Source organism: Primulina tabacum, chromosome 3 (assembly GCF_025594145.1).
Source record: "Primulina tabacum isolate GXHZ01 chromosome 3, ASM2559414v2, whole genome shotgun sequence".
NCBI lineage: Eukaryota > Viridiplantae > Streptophyta > Magnoliopsida > Lamiales > Gesneriaceae > Primulina > Primulina tabacum.
In genome coordinates this window covers 2675074-2692795 of record NC_134552.1, presented here as the reverse complement: position 1 = coordinate 2692795, position 17722 = coordinate 2675074, and the positions used below count along the sequence as shown (strand labels likewise).

The 17722-nt window shown below is 35.4% G+C and overlaps 3 protein-coding genes across 6 annotated transcripts; 2 read left to right on the top strand and 1 right to left on the bottom strand.

Moving 5' to 3' along the window:
* The first annotated feature begins 73 nt into the window (after nucleotides 1–73).
* Nucleotides 74–8311, top strand: LOC142539297 (transcriptional corepressor LEUNIG_HOMOLOG-like). 3 transcript variants are annotated; one of them, XM_075644663.1, is made up of 19 exons: nucleotides 74–355; nucleotides 543–599; nucleotides 773–849; nucleotides 1178–1275; nucleotides 1378–1487; nucleotides 1593–1888; nucleotides 1978–2053; nucleotides 2157–2268; nucleotides 3921–3970; nucleotides 4054–4314; nucleotides 5028–5102; nucleotides 5306–5527; nucleotides 5907–6045; nucleotides 6140–6246; nucleotides 6457–6606; nucleotides 6835–6990; nucleotides 7096–7215; nucleotides 7304–7501; nucleotides 7978–8311. In XM_075644663.1, exons 3-19 carry the CDS (start codon nucleotides 818–820, stop codon nucleotides 8119–8121), a joined length of 2346 nt encoding a protein of 781 aa, XP_075500778.1. In that variant the 5' UTR covers nucleotides 74–355; nucleotides 543–599; nucleotides 773–817; the 3' UTR covers nucleotides 8122–8311. The 3 variants fall into 3 exon arrangements, with proteins under 3 accessions (XP_075500778.1, XP_075500777.1, XP_075500779.1); XM_075644664.1 differs by having other exon boundaries at nucleotides 78–216; XM_075644662.1 differs by having other exon boundaries at nucleotides 74–599.
* Nucleotides 8312–10630: 2319 nt separating this feature from the next.
* Nucleotides 10631–12531, top strand: LOC142539296 (cyclin-dependent kinase inhibitor 3-like). Its single transcript, XM_075644661.1, has 3 exons — nucleotides 10631–11160; nucleotides 11915–12118; nucleotides 12227–12531. Exons 1-3 carry the CDS (start codon nucleotides 10778–10780, stop codon nucleotides 12297–12299), a joined length of 660 nt encoding a protein of 219 aa, XP_075500776.1. The 5' UTR covers nucleotides 10631–10777; the 3' UTR covers nucleotides 12300–12531.
* Nucleotides 12532–14363: 1832 nt separating this feature from the next.
* On the bottom strand, nucleotides 14364–16771 carry LOC142539295 (uncharacterized). Of its 2 annotated transcripts, XM_075644660.1 has the most exons (3): nucleotides 16516–16771; nucleotides 16321–16434; nucleotides 14364–16230 (listed from the first exon to the last, which is right to left on the bottom strand). In XM_075644660.1, the coding sequence occupies exons 2-3, from the start codon at nucleotides 16429–16431 to the stop codon at nucleotides 14785–14787; spliced, it is 1557 nt and encodes a 518-aa protein (XP_075500775.1). In that variant the 5' UTR covers nucleotides 16432–16434; nucleotides 16516–16771; the 3' UTR covers nucleotides 14364–14784. The 2 variants fall into 2 exon arrangements, with proteins under 2 accessions (XP_075500775.1, XP_075500774.1); XM_075644659.1 differs by having other exon boundaries at nucleotides 16321–16771.
* Nucleotides 16772–17722: the final 951 nt, after the last annotated feature.

The following is a 17722-nucleotide window of genomic DNA, read 5'->3' as shown; positions in this document are numbered from 1 at the left end:
ATGTGAATACCTACGGTACCTCACCAAACCTGAGGTCAGATCCCAACCTGACCGCTTTTCCAGCTATTTTTTCGACATTCGCGTCGCTGATGTTTATCTTCTCTCCACTCTCTGCTCTTTGCTCTTTGCTCATTCATTCTGTAAACTGGGCGTCGTTCTTCAGTACAATCCAATTCATAAAATTTTCTTTGTTTTTTTGAATTATTTTTTCGTAAGGTTGGTGAATTCGAATAATATTTATTGAGAATAATTACACAACGTTCGTGTTCGTGAGTCTGTAATTTGTGTTGTAATCTTGAAATGTTTGCGGGGTTAATTGATTTAATCTAAGATCGCGATCGCGGGGAGGACATTGGTAAGAAATTTGCACCCGAGTAGCTGATTTAGTGGAGAAAATTTAAGAATTTGTCGATTCGCTAGTGAATTTTGGAACAAAGTGTGCGCAGCTGGGAGAAATTCCATATTTTTTTTGTTAAGAACCCTTTCCGGCAAAGTGAATTTGGCTGATTTAGCGGTTTTTGTTGTGAAATATCTCGAATTAGGTTTTTCGTCTGGTGTTTACGTGGATCGTCAATGCAGGAACTGATATCTCAATAGCGGTAAATCCAAGAGTGTTTTTTATTTTGTCCAAAAAAGTGTACTTTAAAATAAATTTTCTAGATTGGGTTTGCTTAATCTTTGTAATTTTTTTTGGGACAAAAAATGGCTCCTGGAGTTGCGTGCTTTTGTTTTAAATTGCGTTAACTTAATCTGAATCGATTTCTGTGGGCAGAGTGTGACCTTGCAGAGTTCTTTGGATTCAGGTTGAGTATCAGTCATGGCACAGAGTAATTGGGAAGCTGATAAGATGTAATTAATTATTTTTTTGGTGTTTTTTTCCTTTTATTTTTCCAGTTGTGGGGGAATTCAGAAGGGAAATATACGTAATATCCTATCATTTGTTACCAATTTGACAAACAGTTTCTAATTATGCCAGTTAATGCCTGTTAATGGGTAATGATCGCTGAGGAAATACTTCTTATCAATATCAAATAATTCTCTTGCTGTAGATCAATTATGCTATTTGGTTCGCATTTTTCTGTAACGGTTTCAGCAGTTATTTTGTTTGAGTTGATTAAATAACTAAGTGATCGATAACAAAGGTTCCTGTTTATTTTTTTTCATTTTTTTTCACTAGGCTTGATGTCTATATTCATGACTATTTGTTGAAAAGAAAATTGCTCAATTCTGCCAAAGCGTTCATGACAGAGGGAAAAGTTGCTACAGATCCTGTAGGTAGGAGATTATTTGAGCTTTGATTATATAATTTGGTTAACTTTTGTTTAAGACTCTCTTTGATTTTGGTGCTTATATTTTTCATTTGGCTACTATTCTTAGCCATTGATGCCCCAGGAGGATTTCTTTTCGAGTGGTGGTCTGTCTTTTGGGACATATTCATTGCAAGAACAAACGAGAAGCACTCAGAGGCAGCGGCTGCCTACATTGAGGTTCTGATAATTTTGCAATTTTTTCCTGGTGCATAAGTTTCATTGCATGGTATATTGATATCCATTTTATGGATCTACACATAATTTTCCGTGGAATAATTTCAGACTCAGCAAATCAAATCAAGGGAGCAGCAACAACAGTTGCAAATGCATCAAATGCAGCTCATGCAGCAGCGCAACGCCCAAGCCCAATTACAGCGAAGGGATCCTAATCATCCCCCCCTCGGCGGTCCAATGAACTCAATTGACGGGATGATGGGACAGCCATCTGCCAGTGTATTGGCTATGAAAATGTATGAAGAACAGATGAAACATCCCCATTCTATGGATTCGGAGACATCACCCGGACTCATTGATTCAAATAGGATGGCACTTCTGAAGTCAGCTTCAAATCAACAAGGGTAACGCCGTACGCGACCTCGTAAATTGGATTTTTTTAATTGTTTTTGTATTGTCCCATTGGATCCTTATTTCCAAGCCATCGATTCAGACAAGCGGTGCAAGGCAATTCGGGGAGCATGTCTGCAGCTTTGCAGCAAATCCAAGGACGTCCTCAACTGGCCCCTGTAATTACTTTACCATTTTTTTTTTGGTTGGGGCCATTTTGTTTTGATCCCTTTTACTTTCTTAACTTAATGTGCTCAACCTTGTAGCTTTTCATGTTTCCAGGACATTAAAACGGAAGTTAACTTGAGTGCAACTCAGAAGTCTTTGCCCATGGATCCATCATCTATATATGGTCAAGCGATTCTGCAGTCAAAATCTGGACTTGGTGGTGCAGGTAATAGTTCTGAATGTTTCTGCAAGCTAGGTGTTTTTCTGAGAGAGAGTTATGTTATTTTTCGTTATTTGCGGCAAGGGTTATTGCTGTACAGACACAAGGTCAAATTGAAAGTTTGGTGTTAATGTTTAAAATAATCAGGACGTGTGCGTCACTGCGTTGGTAAAATTACTAATTTGATAATGACATTTTTTCTAGCATGATGGATAAAAATCGCAACTAACCAAATATGTTCTTCGGTCTGGATCCTCTTTGGATTTTTCTCTAGGCATGAACACTTAAATGTGCATTCCCATTATTAACGGTCCATAGTTGTCAATAGCCCCCGTAGCCCTCGCTATAGCGAATAGCGTGGCGAAGCGACACCACGTCGCTACGCGCCATGGACTTTGCAATAGCGCTCGCTATTGGAACTATAGCAACAATCATGATAGCTTAAATAGCGGCGCTATTGCAAAGCGAAACTACATGCTTATTTTCTGTCCTTTTTTGTTTTTTTCTAATTTTGGTTTTTTTGGCGTATACTTAGGTTTTTGCTAGAAATTATATTTTTCTGTATTTCTTGCTTTATTTTTGTGTCTTCTATGATATTTCAATGAAAAAACTTAAAATAATTTCAAGTTTTAGTATTTTACAATTAAAGTTGATGGAATATTATGCTGAAAATTAAGGTTTTGAATTGATGTTACTATATGCTATATATTATATATTTATATACTTGTGCCGTTTTACTTTCAAATAACCCTAGTTACGCTATTTGTTATTCGCTATCCGCTATAGTCACGGGCAACCTTTGTGCTACGGGACGCTATGCGCGATTGACAACTATGTAACGGTCAAGAAATTAAAAACATCTCACTAATTTTGCATTTTGGTATGCAATTATGGTATCTGGGTTTATGATTGATGATTTTGTTAGTATGTAAAAATTATTTTGAGTTGGCTCCTTTCATTTTTTATATGACTTTGAACAAGAGCATCTCCATTGTCAACTCATTTAAAAAAATGTCCACTTTGTTCCAGCAATTTTTTTTTTAATTTTCGTAGCCTTTGACCACTTCACAGAGTGACGCGTTTACTGATCAAAATTGCAATATCTCGCACACTTACATGCAATCAGAGATATCGATATAGATATAGTTAGATGGTCATATTATCCATTGCATTACCTTTACTACTTCAGTGATAGATTTTTTAGTGTAGCCATGATAGCAAAACTCAAAGGAAGCATCTGAAATGGAAATTCAACTCTAGAAGACAAGTTTGAATGTGGGGTGATTATGCCCAATAGCTAACTGGTGGTGAGAGAAGCTATTCACTTATCTTTCCTTGAATCATAAAGGTTGGGTTAGAGATGCTCTTTTGACTTGTGACATACTATAAAAATGCAAGCCGGGTGCCTAAAGAGCGAGCTTTATGCCGTCATGTCACCATTTCCAATAATAGCAATAATTTGTCACGTAGATTGCAGCATCAAATGATGCAAAGACACTTGCAATATCAGTAATTTGCTTGTGAAGCTCCATCATACTTGTCCAGATCTTAATTATGTCAGAGTTGCATAATAATTGGATCGTTGCTGTATCAGTTTCCCGAGAGAATTTTCATGATGATTCTGTCTGATCATTTGATTGAGAATCATTTTGTTTCAGGTTTGAATCAAGGTGTCACTGGTCTACCATTGAAGGGCTGGCCGCTGACTGTGAGTGTGTTGTAGCTTATTTATCTGTTATTATTTAAGGATTAATTTTCCATTGTGGAAATGATGTTTACCATAACATTTAGGGAATTGATCAATTGAGGCCAAGTATGGGTTTACAAGTACAAAAACCAAATCTACAGGCTCAGAATCAGTTTCTTTTGGCATCACAACAGCAGCAGGCTCTAGCACAAGCACAAGCACAGGCACAGGCACAAGGCAACCTTGGAAATTCTGCTAATTATGGGTTTGGAGGATTACCGAGGGGTAATTTTAGTGTGAAAGATGGCCAAACTCCCAGAAATGATGGATCTATTTGCTCTCCAGTGCAATCAAATTCACCAAAGGTTATAATTGTATCTGAAATCATGATTGTTGGCTTATATTAATGCATGCGATCCCCTATGTGATGTAACCATTTAGGTAATCAGTTAGAAGACCAATATGTAACTGCCAAAGTTTACCCCATTGAATAGATATGGCTGTACTCGAAGTTGGCTCGCATTTTCTTCGATCCTGGAATCTGTCAGTTGAGGTTCTCTCACACAAGATATTAGTAGTGAAAGGAAAAAGATACAGGAGGAAAGAATTATATTTCTTGATATATGGCCCTAAAAACTGTTTTAATAATTTCACATAGAGGACCAATATGTAACAGCTAACTAACTATACTTCCTAAATATTTTATCCCCATGCCTCTCCCTGCCCTTTATTTTCAGTTACTGTTATATACCTTGGAGTTTTCTGTGGCTAATTTAGATGTCATTTCTTAAAAGTTTTTGTTTACATGAACAATGCATGATGCTTGCATTAAATGGGCATTGGCCAGTCCTTTTCATATGCTAGACGATTGTGGACTTATTTTATTCATGAACTAGTTTCTGATGAGTATGCGAGTTTGGGGTCAGCTCTGGTTAATTGGTGGACAGATACTTAACTCTTTTACACTTCTTCCATTTGCTGCTTCTTGTAAAGCCTAAAGAGGAGTAGCAGTATGTAATTTAGGTGCTAGTTTTCCACTAGCATTGTCCTTGCTATTAAATTCCTTCTTTATGAACAGATGAAAATGGCCCAATTGCAGCAGTCTTCCTCACAACAACAGGATCAGCAGCAGCAGCAGCAACAATTGCAACAGGTTAGTTCTTCCTTGTAAAGCTGTTGATGAAGGTTTGTTGGATAAACAATAATAAACCTACAAATATGTGTTTCTGTTAATTGATCGTATAGCTGCACACATCACAAATACTATCACCTCATACCGACTTTTTCATAGGCTTGGCGATCCTTGATTTTACCTAAGCTTAGAAAGTATATGACACACTCTTTGACATGAAACAGAATAACAGGAAAAGAAAACAACACTCTTCATCAGGACGCGCCAACAGTACTGGTACTGGAAATACGGTAGGACCCTCTCCGAGCTCACCGCAATCAACACACACACCCGGTGATGGTATTGCTACTGCAAGTAGCCTTCAGCATGTCAACAGCGTGTCCAAGAGCATGATGATGTATGGTGCTGAGGGTACTGGTGGAATTGCATCATCTACAAATCAACTTGTAAGCACAGGTCTTTCTTGTAGGCTTCCTTTCCTTATTTTTAACGTTCCTTTCCTAAACTTCTGGATGACCTACAAACTTTGGCAACAGCAAGAATCTTGATTCTCTCCCATCGAATCGACAAAGTATGTGTTGTACTCATCTATGCTATCCTGTGTAACAAACTGTTTTTGAGTATCCAATTGATTTTCATATTATTTTTCCAATGCATTTTTGTTATATAAAGATGTTCAGCTTTGTGCCAATTCATTTTTGTCACATAAATATGTTTCAGCTTTCTGGTGAGCTGGTATTATGGATTATCTTGTAAAATTTGATGACTCTGTTGAGGAGTATGCACTATGTTGCCATTTAATTCATTGTTTCTTTTCTTTATAAGGATGACTTGGAGAATTTTGGAGACATTGGTTCCCTTGAAGATAATGTTGAACCGTTTTTGTCAAATGATGGAGGAGATGGAAATTTATATAGCTCTTTGAAACAAACCCTGAATGTGCATAAAACAGAGACCTCAAAAGGTGTTCACCTCAAATGTAGCATGTATAAATCTGTTGTTTGGTTAAATGTATTTTGTGATGAATGTCAATTTCACCATTTACAGCTTAATCTCAGGTTTTACATTTGGGGAAGTTAGCTGTTTTCGGACAAGGAATAAGGTGACCTGTTGCCATTTCTCCTCTGATGGGAAGTTGTTAGCCAGCGCTGGACATGACAAAAAGGTATAATCCTGTCCAGTGTTTATGGGGTTGTATAACACAAAAGTGTGTGCAAACCACATGCTGTCTTCTATCGTTGTGCGTCATTGCATTAAGTCTCGTTTCATTCTCTTGATTTTCAATTTCACATGGCCCCACTTTAGATTACTGGAGGAGTTTACTCTCGGTTATTCATAATATTCTGTGTAATATATCTGTCATCACTTCCATTAGGCTGTTCTTTGGAACATGGATACTCTGCATACAGAGAGCACGCCAGAAGAACATCAGCACTTAATTACAGACGTCCGCTTCAGGCCAAATTCTACTCAACTTGCAACAGCTTCATTTGATATGTCTGTGAGATTGTGGGATGCAGCTAATGTATTAATCCCTCTTGCCTTTACTTGAATTTAAGTTTATACTTTACTTGAATTTAAGTTTATACTTTTGAATTAACCTGGTGCGATATGTTACTTATTTCTCAGCTGCTTTCACCTTTGAAACTTTATCCACCACCCGAGTATACTGAATCCATTACATTTTTGTAAAAAAAACCTCTATTGGATGTTGCAACTGTAAGTATTTACTTTATTTCAATCTTTTACGCAGCCAAGCTACTGTCTGAATGCTTATACTGGGCATACTTCCCATGTCATGTCCCTGGATTTCCATCCTAAGAAGAATGATCTTTTTTGTTTCTGTGATAGTAACAATGAAATTCGCTATTGGAATATTAGTCCATTTTCATGCACTCGTATTTCAAAGGTCTGTCATTAAATAGCCGTATTTGAATTTTATTTTTCCTGCCATAAATTCTATTTTTTGTATTCTAAACTGCTTTTCATCATTCTGGTTTTGCTTGTCATGTAGCAAGGAGGCAGCGCACAAGTTCGATTTCAACCAGTAAGCGGACATCTATTAGCCGCGGCATCGGATAAGGTGGTTTCCATATTTGATGTTGAAAATGACAGACAAACACATTCTTTCCAGGTTTGTATGCATTCTGACGTGTCTGTCATTCCAAGGTTATACTGTGAAAGTCTTTGTTGTGTCACGAAAGTGTTTGGTGATTCATTAGGGGCATTCTGGTGTGGTGAACTACTTGTGCTGGGACCTTAGTGGTGATCTGCTGGCTTCTGTTAGTGAGGACAGCATTAAAGTTTGGTCACTAGCCTCTGGAGAGTTCATTCATGAGCTCAATTCCAATGGGAATCAGTTCCATTCATGTGTTTTTCACCCAAGCTATACAGCCCTCTTGGTCATTGGCGGACTGCGAGTAAGGCCATCCCCTCTCTTACACACACATGCAGCCGCACACGACAATCTGTTTAATCAGAATTATTTGGGGATGCAAATCGTGTCCATGTTTTCCTGCCAACTAATCCTGCATCTGAGTTTCATAGTGAATTATGTTACATTACCCTAATTTCTTGGTGATGAACTCAAAAAGTCTAGTGTTAGGACTTGAGCTTTTGACAAGGTCATGTAAATTATACAGAATCCATGCTCAGTGATGACCTATGTGATCTGGACTGAGAATGTTAACATTAGATTACCTCCGCCCCTCTGGAAAAAAGGAATATTAGATTCCCTTCTTAAATTCTTGAATCCCCCCAGGCTCGGCAGTAAGGGTGGACCCAGAAATTGTGAAGAGGGTAGCAAGATAACATTGTGGGACGGAACTTGCATTTTTAAAACATTATGCATAACCTTTTTAATATATTTCGATAACACCCCTTTAACTTGGTGTAGTCTCTGGAGTTGTGGAACATGGCCGAGAACAAAAGCATGACAGTTCCTGCCCACGAAAACATAATTGCTGCATTGGCACAGTCACCTCAGACTGGAATGGTCGCCTCCGCAAGTCACGACAGTTCTGTTAAATTATGGAAATAAGGTGAGAAAATTAACTAGCAATTGGGGAGTGTTGACATGTCTTCTGAACTTCAAGTTTTATAAATTAACATAATATTAATGTTTGTGAAAGCTTAGCAAGTTGGAAGCACATCAACCATACTGTATGATGTAAGATCATCAATTGTGTGAAAGGATTGATATCTAACAGCACATTATCCATTTCTGCTTATCAGCTGGTTTTGTTTATCATCGAGTAAAAACACACTGATGTAGAAATAAAACGAGCTAGGGAAACACAGAAAATAACGGAATTCTATTAATATGTGTGCAATATTTCCTTTACGTATTGACACATCCTTTTGAATGAGATTACCCAGCTTGGTTTTAAACTCATTTGATCAAATATACTCCCTATTATTGTTAATATTATGCAATAATTTTACAGGTTGTTTTGTTATCTAATCTTTCTGTCATATATTTCAAATACACTTGTGGAGCTTATTTTTTCAAAAAGTGGTTCACCAGTTCTATTTTCCAAATATCCCTAATTTTAGATGTAAGTTACCTGGACAAGCAAAACTATAACAGAGCTAGATGAATTAATATATGATCAACTATCATATTTTTTATTCTCGTGTGCTGATAAATGAAGTAATAGTAATTAAGATATAATTTTTTTTTGGAATAGACAGAAATTTTTGTGAGACGATCTCAAATGTCTTATTTGTTAGATGGATCTCTTATTTGAATCATTAATGAAAAAGTATTAATTTTTATGTTAAGAATATAATTTTTTATTGTGAATATCGTTAGGGTAGATCCGTTCCATAGATAAAGATTCGTGGGATTGTCTCGTACAAGAATTAGTTTTTATAATATGTATATGGACGAATGGGGGTGCAATGGTTTTGGCAGGAGCATGAGATTCCTTTTGTCATTTCATGGGACCGCGATTCGTCTGACATTAAGGAAGTCCTAATCCAATTTCTAAGATATAATAAAATATTTTTATTTTTATTTTAATCTTATCTTAGAATAAACCACCGCATATCCCTTTTTCTCTATCCCAACCCCACAATTTCTAGGTCCACCAACACAACATAAATATCTAATATAGAGGAATGCATGCATGCTTGTTGGGTATGTATAATATAATACTAAATGAAAATTAGTAGCAAATAACGAGGACTCATGGATGCCCATTTTTTTCTTCTCTATTTATTTTTTAAGGAACATTAACTATTTATTTTTTAAGGAACATTAATTTTTTTTCCAAATATATTAATAATTTTGTGATTTTGATCTTTTACTTTGTGAATTTTGAACTATAATCAATTATATTTGTTTTTTTTTTACAGTTTTGATTTTTTTTTTTACGTAATACTTATATAGTGCCGACCTGAGACCGATCAGAAATGATTTAGATTTCGAAAAATTGAATGACTTGAGATTAAGTCTATGGATACAATTGATGCTGATTTAATGGTTGATATTGATTGCACACGAGTGGCACCACAAATAGGACAGGTGAGTCAGCCTTTTTTTAGCATTCCAATGAAAACTTTATTATAAATTCAATAGTAGTAATGATCATCTCTCTGATTATTTAATACACACTTTCTTCCATTTTTATTATATAATATAATATTTTATCTAAATTCATAAGCTTCAATTTTTTATCGCCAAAAAAAATTTATATTCAGTTATATGTTTTGTCGTGTATGAGCTGATCTCTTATAAACGTTTTAGCCAATTTGTGTGTAGTCTTCGATTCAATGATATTATTTTTAAAATGAAAATCTCCCGATATGTTAATAATATTGTAATAATTTTTAAAAAATATAAAAAATTATTATTAATATAGGGATAATAATTCCATCCAAAATATATTGCATACGCGCTCTCTCCCACAATTCAATTCAAGTCGAAAAAAGCGGGAGTTAAGATATTTTCGGGATAAGTACGAGACGAGATTTAGAATGAGAGATTTTGAGAGATTTTATCAACTCTGCTAGTATTGATAACTATCATATACTACTAAAATATTTTTTTTACCTATAACTATTTTTTTGAATTTGTAAATGATTATTTCGCATATAGTACATAAATAATTAAAAAATATATATATATATATTTTTAAATTAAATAATTAAAATATTACAAAAAATAATTTAAAACCAAAAATTTTAATAGGACAGTAATATATCATACATCGTTCTAATTATATATGTTATATTTTTTTTATCAATATCTCAAATATATAGTACAATTCTATATTTAATATTAATTTTTTATTTGCTTATATTCTTTTAATAAAGATTCGAAAAAATCGAAACTATTTTTCGAATAAAAAATAAGAATTTTATTGTAAATTTTAATTTTTAATGATTTTCTCAATCTTGACGAAAAAATTATATCTAGAAAAGAAAAACAAAAAGTCGAAAGGAAGATGACCGCACGTTTTTGAAATGAAAAAAGTAATATATTGAGGACTAAAATGAAAATACCAAATAGCAATTTTCGCCCCCTAATTTATAAACCCTAACCAGACCCCTACCCCACACCCGAAGAGGAGATATTCTGAAATCTTCCTTCATTTCCCTCTCCTCCACCTCCCTCCACCATGAAACCCCTTCTCTGTTAGCTTCAGTGATCGTGCCGAATTCGATTTCACGCGCGTAGGAAATTCAGTGGGATGGGAAAGTATATGAAGAAGTCGAAAGTAAGTGGCGACGTTGCGGTGAAGGATGCTTCGCAGTCCTCCCTGGGTGTTCGTACTCGCGCCAAAACCCTAGCCTTACAGCGCGTCCATTCATCGGCTGAATCGTTGCCCCCGAAGCCGGAACAGTGTTACCTCGAGCTGCGGTCGCGGCGGCTTGAGAAGGCCACTCTTGTCAGGCAGAACATGCAAAAGATTCCTTCTCCGAAAGATTGTCTAAATTGCCCGGAAAAAGAGGAGTTTGGAAGTGGAAGTGTGCCCAAGGGAGAAGAAGGTGTACGCAGAGCGTTTGAAACGGGGGATTTGGAAATCGAGGCTTCTTTCGGGGAAAATACTTTGGTGTCCGAAGCTAGGGGAAGGTATTTGATTTTTAAAATTTTCCATATTTTTTTGTTAGATTTGGGTTATCCATTTGATTATTATTTTTAATTTCAATTTTATGCTAAAATAGAATTATTTTGAAAAAAATTATGTGGGTGTTAAATGTTTAATTGTTTTTTTTACTTCTTTAATGTTGTTTAATTAATTTTTCTGCTATTTTTGAATTATCATTTGGCTAGAGAAAACAAAAGCTGATAGTTTCTTCTTCACATTCTCCTTTCTCCTCGCCTTTTTGTTCTCTTTGTGTGTTCTTTGATATGATCGGTGAAGGAAAAAAAGTAGAATATTAAGGAAGATGTGTTTGCAGGGTTTTCTTTTATTTTGGGAAAGGGGTGTAATTGAATATTGGTGAAAAAATAGCATAGGTTCTGTTCTTGGAAAAAGAAGAAGAAGAAGAAGAAACTAGCTCAGTTTGATGTAGTCTTTTTTTAGGTGTTGTAAAAAGATTTATTCGGCCTTTGGTTGAAAGATCTATGAGAGGTCCCCAAAATTCATCCACTTTTAGAATTAGAGCTTTCTCCGATTTTCAACTGACATCAGTATTTGATAAAAGTTGGATATTTCATGTTAGTTGCTTTTGGTTTCACAAAAACGTTTTTAGGAAATTATGCTTGTGTGTGTATTTGGAAGCTGGAGAGTTTCTTGGACGTCTTTTAGCTGGATTTAAATAAGAAGTAGTTTGATAGCTTTGTTCTCGTGTTTCTTTGATTGATAAGTCTGCATTTGGGGCAGGAGCACCAGGGAGAGCACGCCTTGTAGTTTGATCAGGGATGCCGACACTAGCATCACACCGGGCTCCAGCACAAAGTCTGCAACTCTTACTCTTACCAATCAAAGGGTCCGAAATACTCGTCTCGGAAGCATGCCTACAGACGACGAACTTGAGGAATTTTTCACCCAAATGGAGGAGGCTCAGCATCGACACTTTATCAAGAAGTATGTTGGTCGTTTCATTTGTTTTACGCTATTGCTCTTACTGAAAAAGAATCGACTTATGATCAGGTAACTAATTCTACATCTTTTTGATGACGACTTGCCTTGCAGGTATAACTTCGATATTGTGAATGACTTACCCCTCCCAGGTCGCTACATGTGGGAGAAACTGTCGCCTCAGTAGAATATTATTTAGGTGATATTCAACAGTTCCCTGCTACTCTTAGTGTAAAGTGGAACAGAAGCTATGGAAAGAACATCTAGTTTAGACTTATGTAGGATACTAGCTAGAATTGGCGACTTTGCTTACTAACTAACCATTTAGAAGTACAAGTGTAACTTTAGTTTTCAAGAAACTCCCATCCTTGTAATTTGAAGGTTTAACCATAGTCAGTTCTAATCTCACTTTACTGTGATGTGTCTTCATTTATTCCATATACTATAATTATAGACGCAAACTTAGAATGGCCACGGCTCCGGTTACATTAAGTAAGGGTCGGGTATGTCAGATGTGTTTATATTTTACTTTTATTATATAAAAATATATTGCATTCGACAATTTTTTTGAAACTCGACACTTGACAAAGTTTATACTATTGTTCATTGCCGTCCCAACACAAGCTCAAAACGAAGTTCAAACTCTTCTAAATATCTAAAAAAAACTAGCTCAACATGTCGTTGAAAAAGTTTAAACTCGATATAGATTCCAAATGTCTAAAAAATCCCGTGTATGACCAAATGAGATATATATATGATGATCTTCACTTGAAAATTTCGCTTAGGTTTCAACACTATCTGTCATCACTTCTCCTCTTTAAAACGGAGACACTAGATTTCCAAGTGCAAGTTAGATTTGAAAAGTTTGATATGTTTAATTTGGTACTAATTTCGAGTTTCATAAAAAAAAAAATTAGAAAATTTATAAAAGTAAATGGAAATATAATGGTTTTGAACACGTGTAGTAGTGTCGCTGCACACTCTTTTCATGCATGTTGCAATTTTAATATACTCAATTGTTGGCTTGTATCTAGTAAATTTCGTGCTGTACGGCTCTCTAGTCCGTAACATATACAATCACCAAATTTTAGAATCGATGATGTGCAATTCTCCTTTATCCATTTCGGATATATACTTCAGTTTCTCTTTATATAAAACTTGTATCATAAACAGAATGTAAAAATTATAGGATCTTGAAATCATCTTACAACTTGTAGAGATTCTATGCAAGATTTTGGAAGGTTAATTTTTTATGTTATCATTCGAAATCAACAAATACATTTTAAGTTCTAAGAAACATAATATTACAAAAACCATTTTTTATCATCTATGTTTGTCTATTTGTGATTTTGATTTTTATGTAGTAAAATTTGAATTTAGTCTTGTGTTTTCGGTTTTTGACAGTTTTAATCATTTTTAATTAGGATTGCTGACGTGACTCAAAGTTGACACCACATTAGCACTACGAATCACGTTAACATCACATTAGCATTACATTGATGTCACTTCAACATCATGTACGAAAAATGATCGAAATTGTAAAAAAAAATATCATACTAAAATTGAAATTTGACGACGTACAAGATCAAAATCACAAAGAGACGAATATAAAGAAATTTTCCCAATCATATTTTAAGCAACTTATAAGAGAAACGAAACCAACCCCTTAAACAATGATTTTCCCTGTAATATTTTAAGTAACTTGAAAGAGTTGAACTAAACTACTCTATATATATATATACACCTGATTTGTACTGAAATGAAAAGTAATAATTTTGACAGAAAAAAATAATAATTTTGATAATATGTCGGACAAGAGAGATTTGTTTTACAAAATTGTAAAAATTAACCATTAAGACGTTATCACAAGAGTTTTTAACATATATATATACACACACACAAAAAACGTACAATCGAATAATATCAAACAAAATCTAAAGAACATAATTGAGAAAAACGTGAAAATGATACCCCAAGTTTTGATTAGCAGTTCCACCGTCCATCGGAGAGCTGGTCGTTGTAGAGCAGACAATCCACTGCATACAACGGTAAGGCTCAGAATACCTTTTTCACTTAGCATGACCAAGAAAAGAAAAAAACTGAATTTATACAGAACGAGATTCCTTCCTTTGATGGATTCAGAGTAGATGGTGCAATAGCAGCAGGTAGAGTCTGAAGAATCCACCCCCTTGTGGTCCGCATAAATAGCCATCAGATAACTAGTAAAAGCTGAAAGAACAAAGCCATAGAGTATACCAAAAAATTCAGAGGTCCATCACAAACAAAATATAAATTCAAGTCTTTTACAACTATAAGCCTTCTCACAACAAGTCAAGCAAAGCTGAAACTTTAAGTAGAAGCATACGAAGAACTAAGATCATAAGGTAAGAAACATGTTCCAAAAAGTAGGAAAGAACTCAGTTCTGCTCTCTCATTGTTAGATTGGGAGACAAAACAAGATGTGGATTTTCTACCCAAATAAATGTACAGATTTATCATGAGCAAGACCAAACTACGACTTTTTGAGTCACTATGCCAATGCGATTCTGTCAGTCATCAATATTTCTGTTAAGCTTGAATTTGCATCATCCATGTTAGGAACCACTTTTTATCTTGCAACTTCGATATTTTCAACACAAACTTCTACGTCTACCATTCTGTACTCAGCCTAATCAATTATCCCCTCCTGCCTTCACTACCATATCTGCACACTTGCTCATGTTCTCATTGCTTTGTTCTATTTCATCACATGGTACAATGATCTTTTTGTCCTTATTTTTGTCTACAAGCTCCTCTTCCATATCTGCACACTTGTTCATGTTCTCATTGCTTTGTTCTATTTCATCACATGGTACAATGATCTTTTTGTCCTTATTTTTGTCTACAAGCTTGTCATTGTTCTTTTCTACTTTGCATTCAGGGTCTGCAATGTTATCATTCCTATCAGCTCCAAATAGCATATCTCCGTTCTCGTAAAAAACATCATTCTTATGGTTATCATCATTGCCTTGGGAAAAACCACACCCATGAACATTCTCTTCACAAAATTCATCATTATTTTCCTCCATTGAATGTGCATACTCACGACTGTCACTTCCATCATCAGATTCATTCTCCACTACCTCCTTGTGGTCCTCCACTCTATTTCCTCCCCTCCTCTCAAGGCATCGCAACCTCCTTGTCAAGCCCCCTATCTCTCTCTCCATTAAAAACAATCTTTCCTTCAATATCATATTCTCCTCCTCCAGCTGAGCAATATGAGAATCCTGATCATCCACTCGATTCTCCAACACATTGTGATACTCCATCCCACCGACACTGACACTATTAGGGTTATAAATCATCTCAAACCTGCTCAAATCATGGTCCAATCTCCTCTCGACCTCAACATGCTCCTCCACATCACTCTCACTCGAACCTCCGTCACCATCCTCTCCATCCTCGTGAGCCTCCATTTCATGTCCAGGTGATCTTAACCTAATCAACCCCTTCATTGATCCATACCCATCAACACCCCACTCTTCCTTGGCCATGTCCACTAAAACCTCCCGGGAAGGAGAAAAAATAGGAGTCGGCAAGACTGCAGGCGTGACCGGACATGGAGAAACCAAAGACGCGATACCACCACTCTTCTTCGCCCTAATTAAAAAGGAAGTGGTGTTCCTTGGAGCAAATGGAGCACACCTGCTGTTACCATAATTATTATTATTATTATAACCCATATTCATGTTCATGTTATTATTCTGATTGAACTTTTTTTTGGGGAAAAACATCCTAGTCTTCAATCGGTTTTGATACTGCAACTCATTCAAACTAGGTAAATTATAGTTACTAAAATTCAAATTTGCATCACCACCACCGACTATATTGACACCACCCGTAAGACCACCGCCACTATCGCCCACCATCAGCGATTTATGCTGCTCCTTCCTTCTCTTGTCGTTGGGATTATTCATCTTTTTTCCCTTCCAGCGGCTCCTTGGACCCAACGGGTTTTTGTAAGTAGAAGCCGGTGGGTTTACAGAACCGACGTTCGGATTAGGATTAGGGTTTTGAAACGGCAGTTGCGGCGGAAAATGCGGGGGCCACACACCATAGCTCCGATTAATCGGAAGCATCTGTTGATCAGAATAATAATTAATCGGATATCTCGATTCAAAGACCATTGGAATACGTGCACCAGGCCTATAACAGTTCGATGAGATTACCTGAGGCTGAGACTGCTGAAGTTGTTGTGGCTTCATTTGATTCAAACTCATCAGATTAGGATTCATGTTCATCAACTGCTGATGCTGCTGCTGCTGTTGATTCATCATCATGGCCTGCTCGTTAATTTCGAAGTAAAAACTCTAGAATTTGACAAATTCGAGAATCAGCCGAAGCAACCGGATTCGTAATCTCACCAGGGAAACAGAAAATTCGAATTTATTTTTCCAATTCGTTTGACAAGAGGGAATCTCGATCAAAATCCTACTCCAAATTATACCAACAAGGACGCAAAATTTAGAAATTTACTTCACACAAGAATAAATTTCAAGATCGAAATCACGTTTTCGGCGCAAAATATTTTTGAATCATTCGAATTCAGGACTTTTAATTTCAATCGATTTGATCAACGGAGAATTTTAGGTTTTATTTCGTGAACGAGGTTAAGAATAAGAGATTGGGCTCTTATATAGAGAGAAGCGGAATGAGTTAACGGTCTCGATCAGTGGATGAGGAGTAAACGGTTGAGATTGAAGGCGTGTGGTTAGTCGTGTTCCGCCGTAACTCGTTCTTTGGACGGCAAACACGAAGATGCCTTCGGTGAGCTGGGGAAAGGAATTAATTCAGGATTTCGTATCAAATTTAAATTAATATTTTTTTATATTTAAATGAAATAAAATTTAAATTTGATTTTTCAAAAAAATATAATTTTTACACTGTTCATTTTCGCCAATAAAAATATACATATTGACCAAATTTGCCTTTTCAAAAAAATTTCTTTCGTTCACTACAAAAAGTATATCTATTATATAATTAAAGTAAAAATCTCTACACTAAGTAACTTTAATTTAATTTTAAATTTAATGAAATTTTATGTAAAATAATTATTATATCTTCATTACATAATTTGATTAAACTTTTTTATGATTCTAAAACAATCTTTCATTTTAATTTTTGAAACATCTTTTTATCTATACTAACATATTGTGGTACACGTAATATATGTGTTTAGTAAAAAAATAATGAAATAGTTTTTTAAAAAATATTTAAAATATAGAAAATTTTTATAATATAATAAAACAATGTAGTTGGTATGATAAGATGAGATGGTAGAGTTGTCAAGTTGGGCTGAGCCATGGATGTAGAGTTTTGAAGGTGTGTGAGATGGGTCGGGGAAATCTCAACCTATTTGGATATCTAACCCTAAACAACTCATGAAAAATATTATTTTTTATATCAAAATTAATATCATTCACGGTAGATGCGAGTCAGATCGACCTTACTAGTTGATATAAACTTGTGAAACACTCTCACAAAATACCAACTTAAAAAAAGAAAGTTTAAATTAAAAATATAGATAATTTATTAATTTAAAATCTAACTCAGATGTGAGCCAAATTTTGA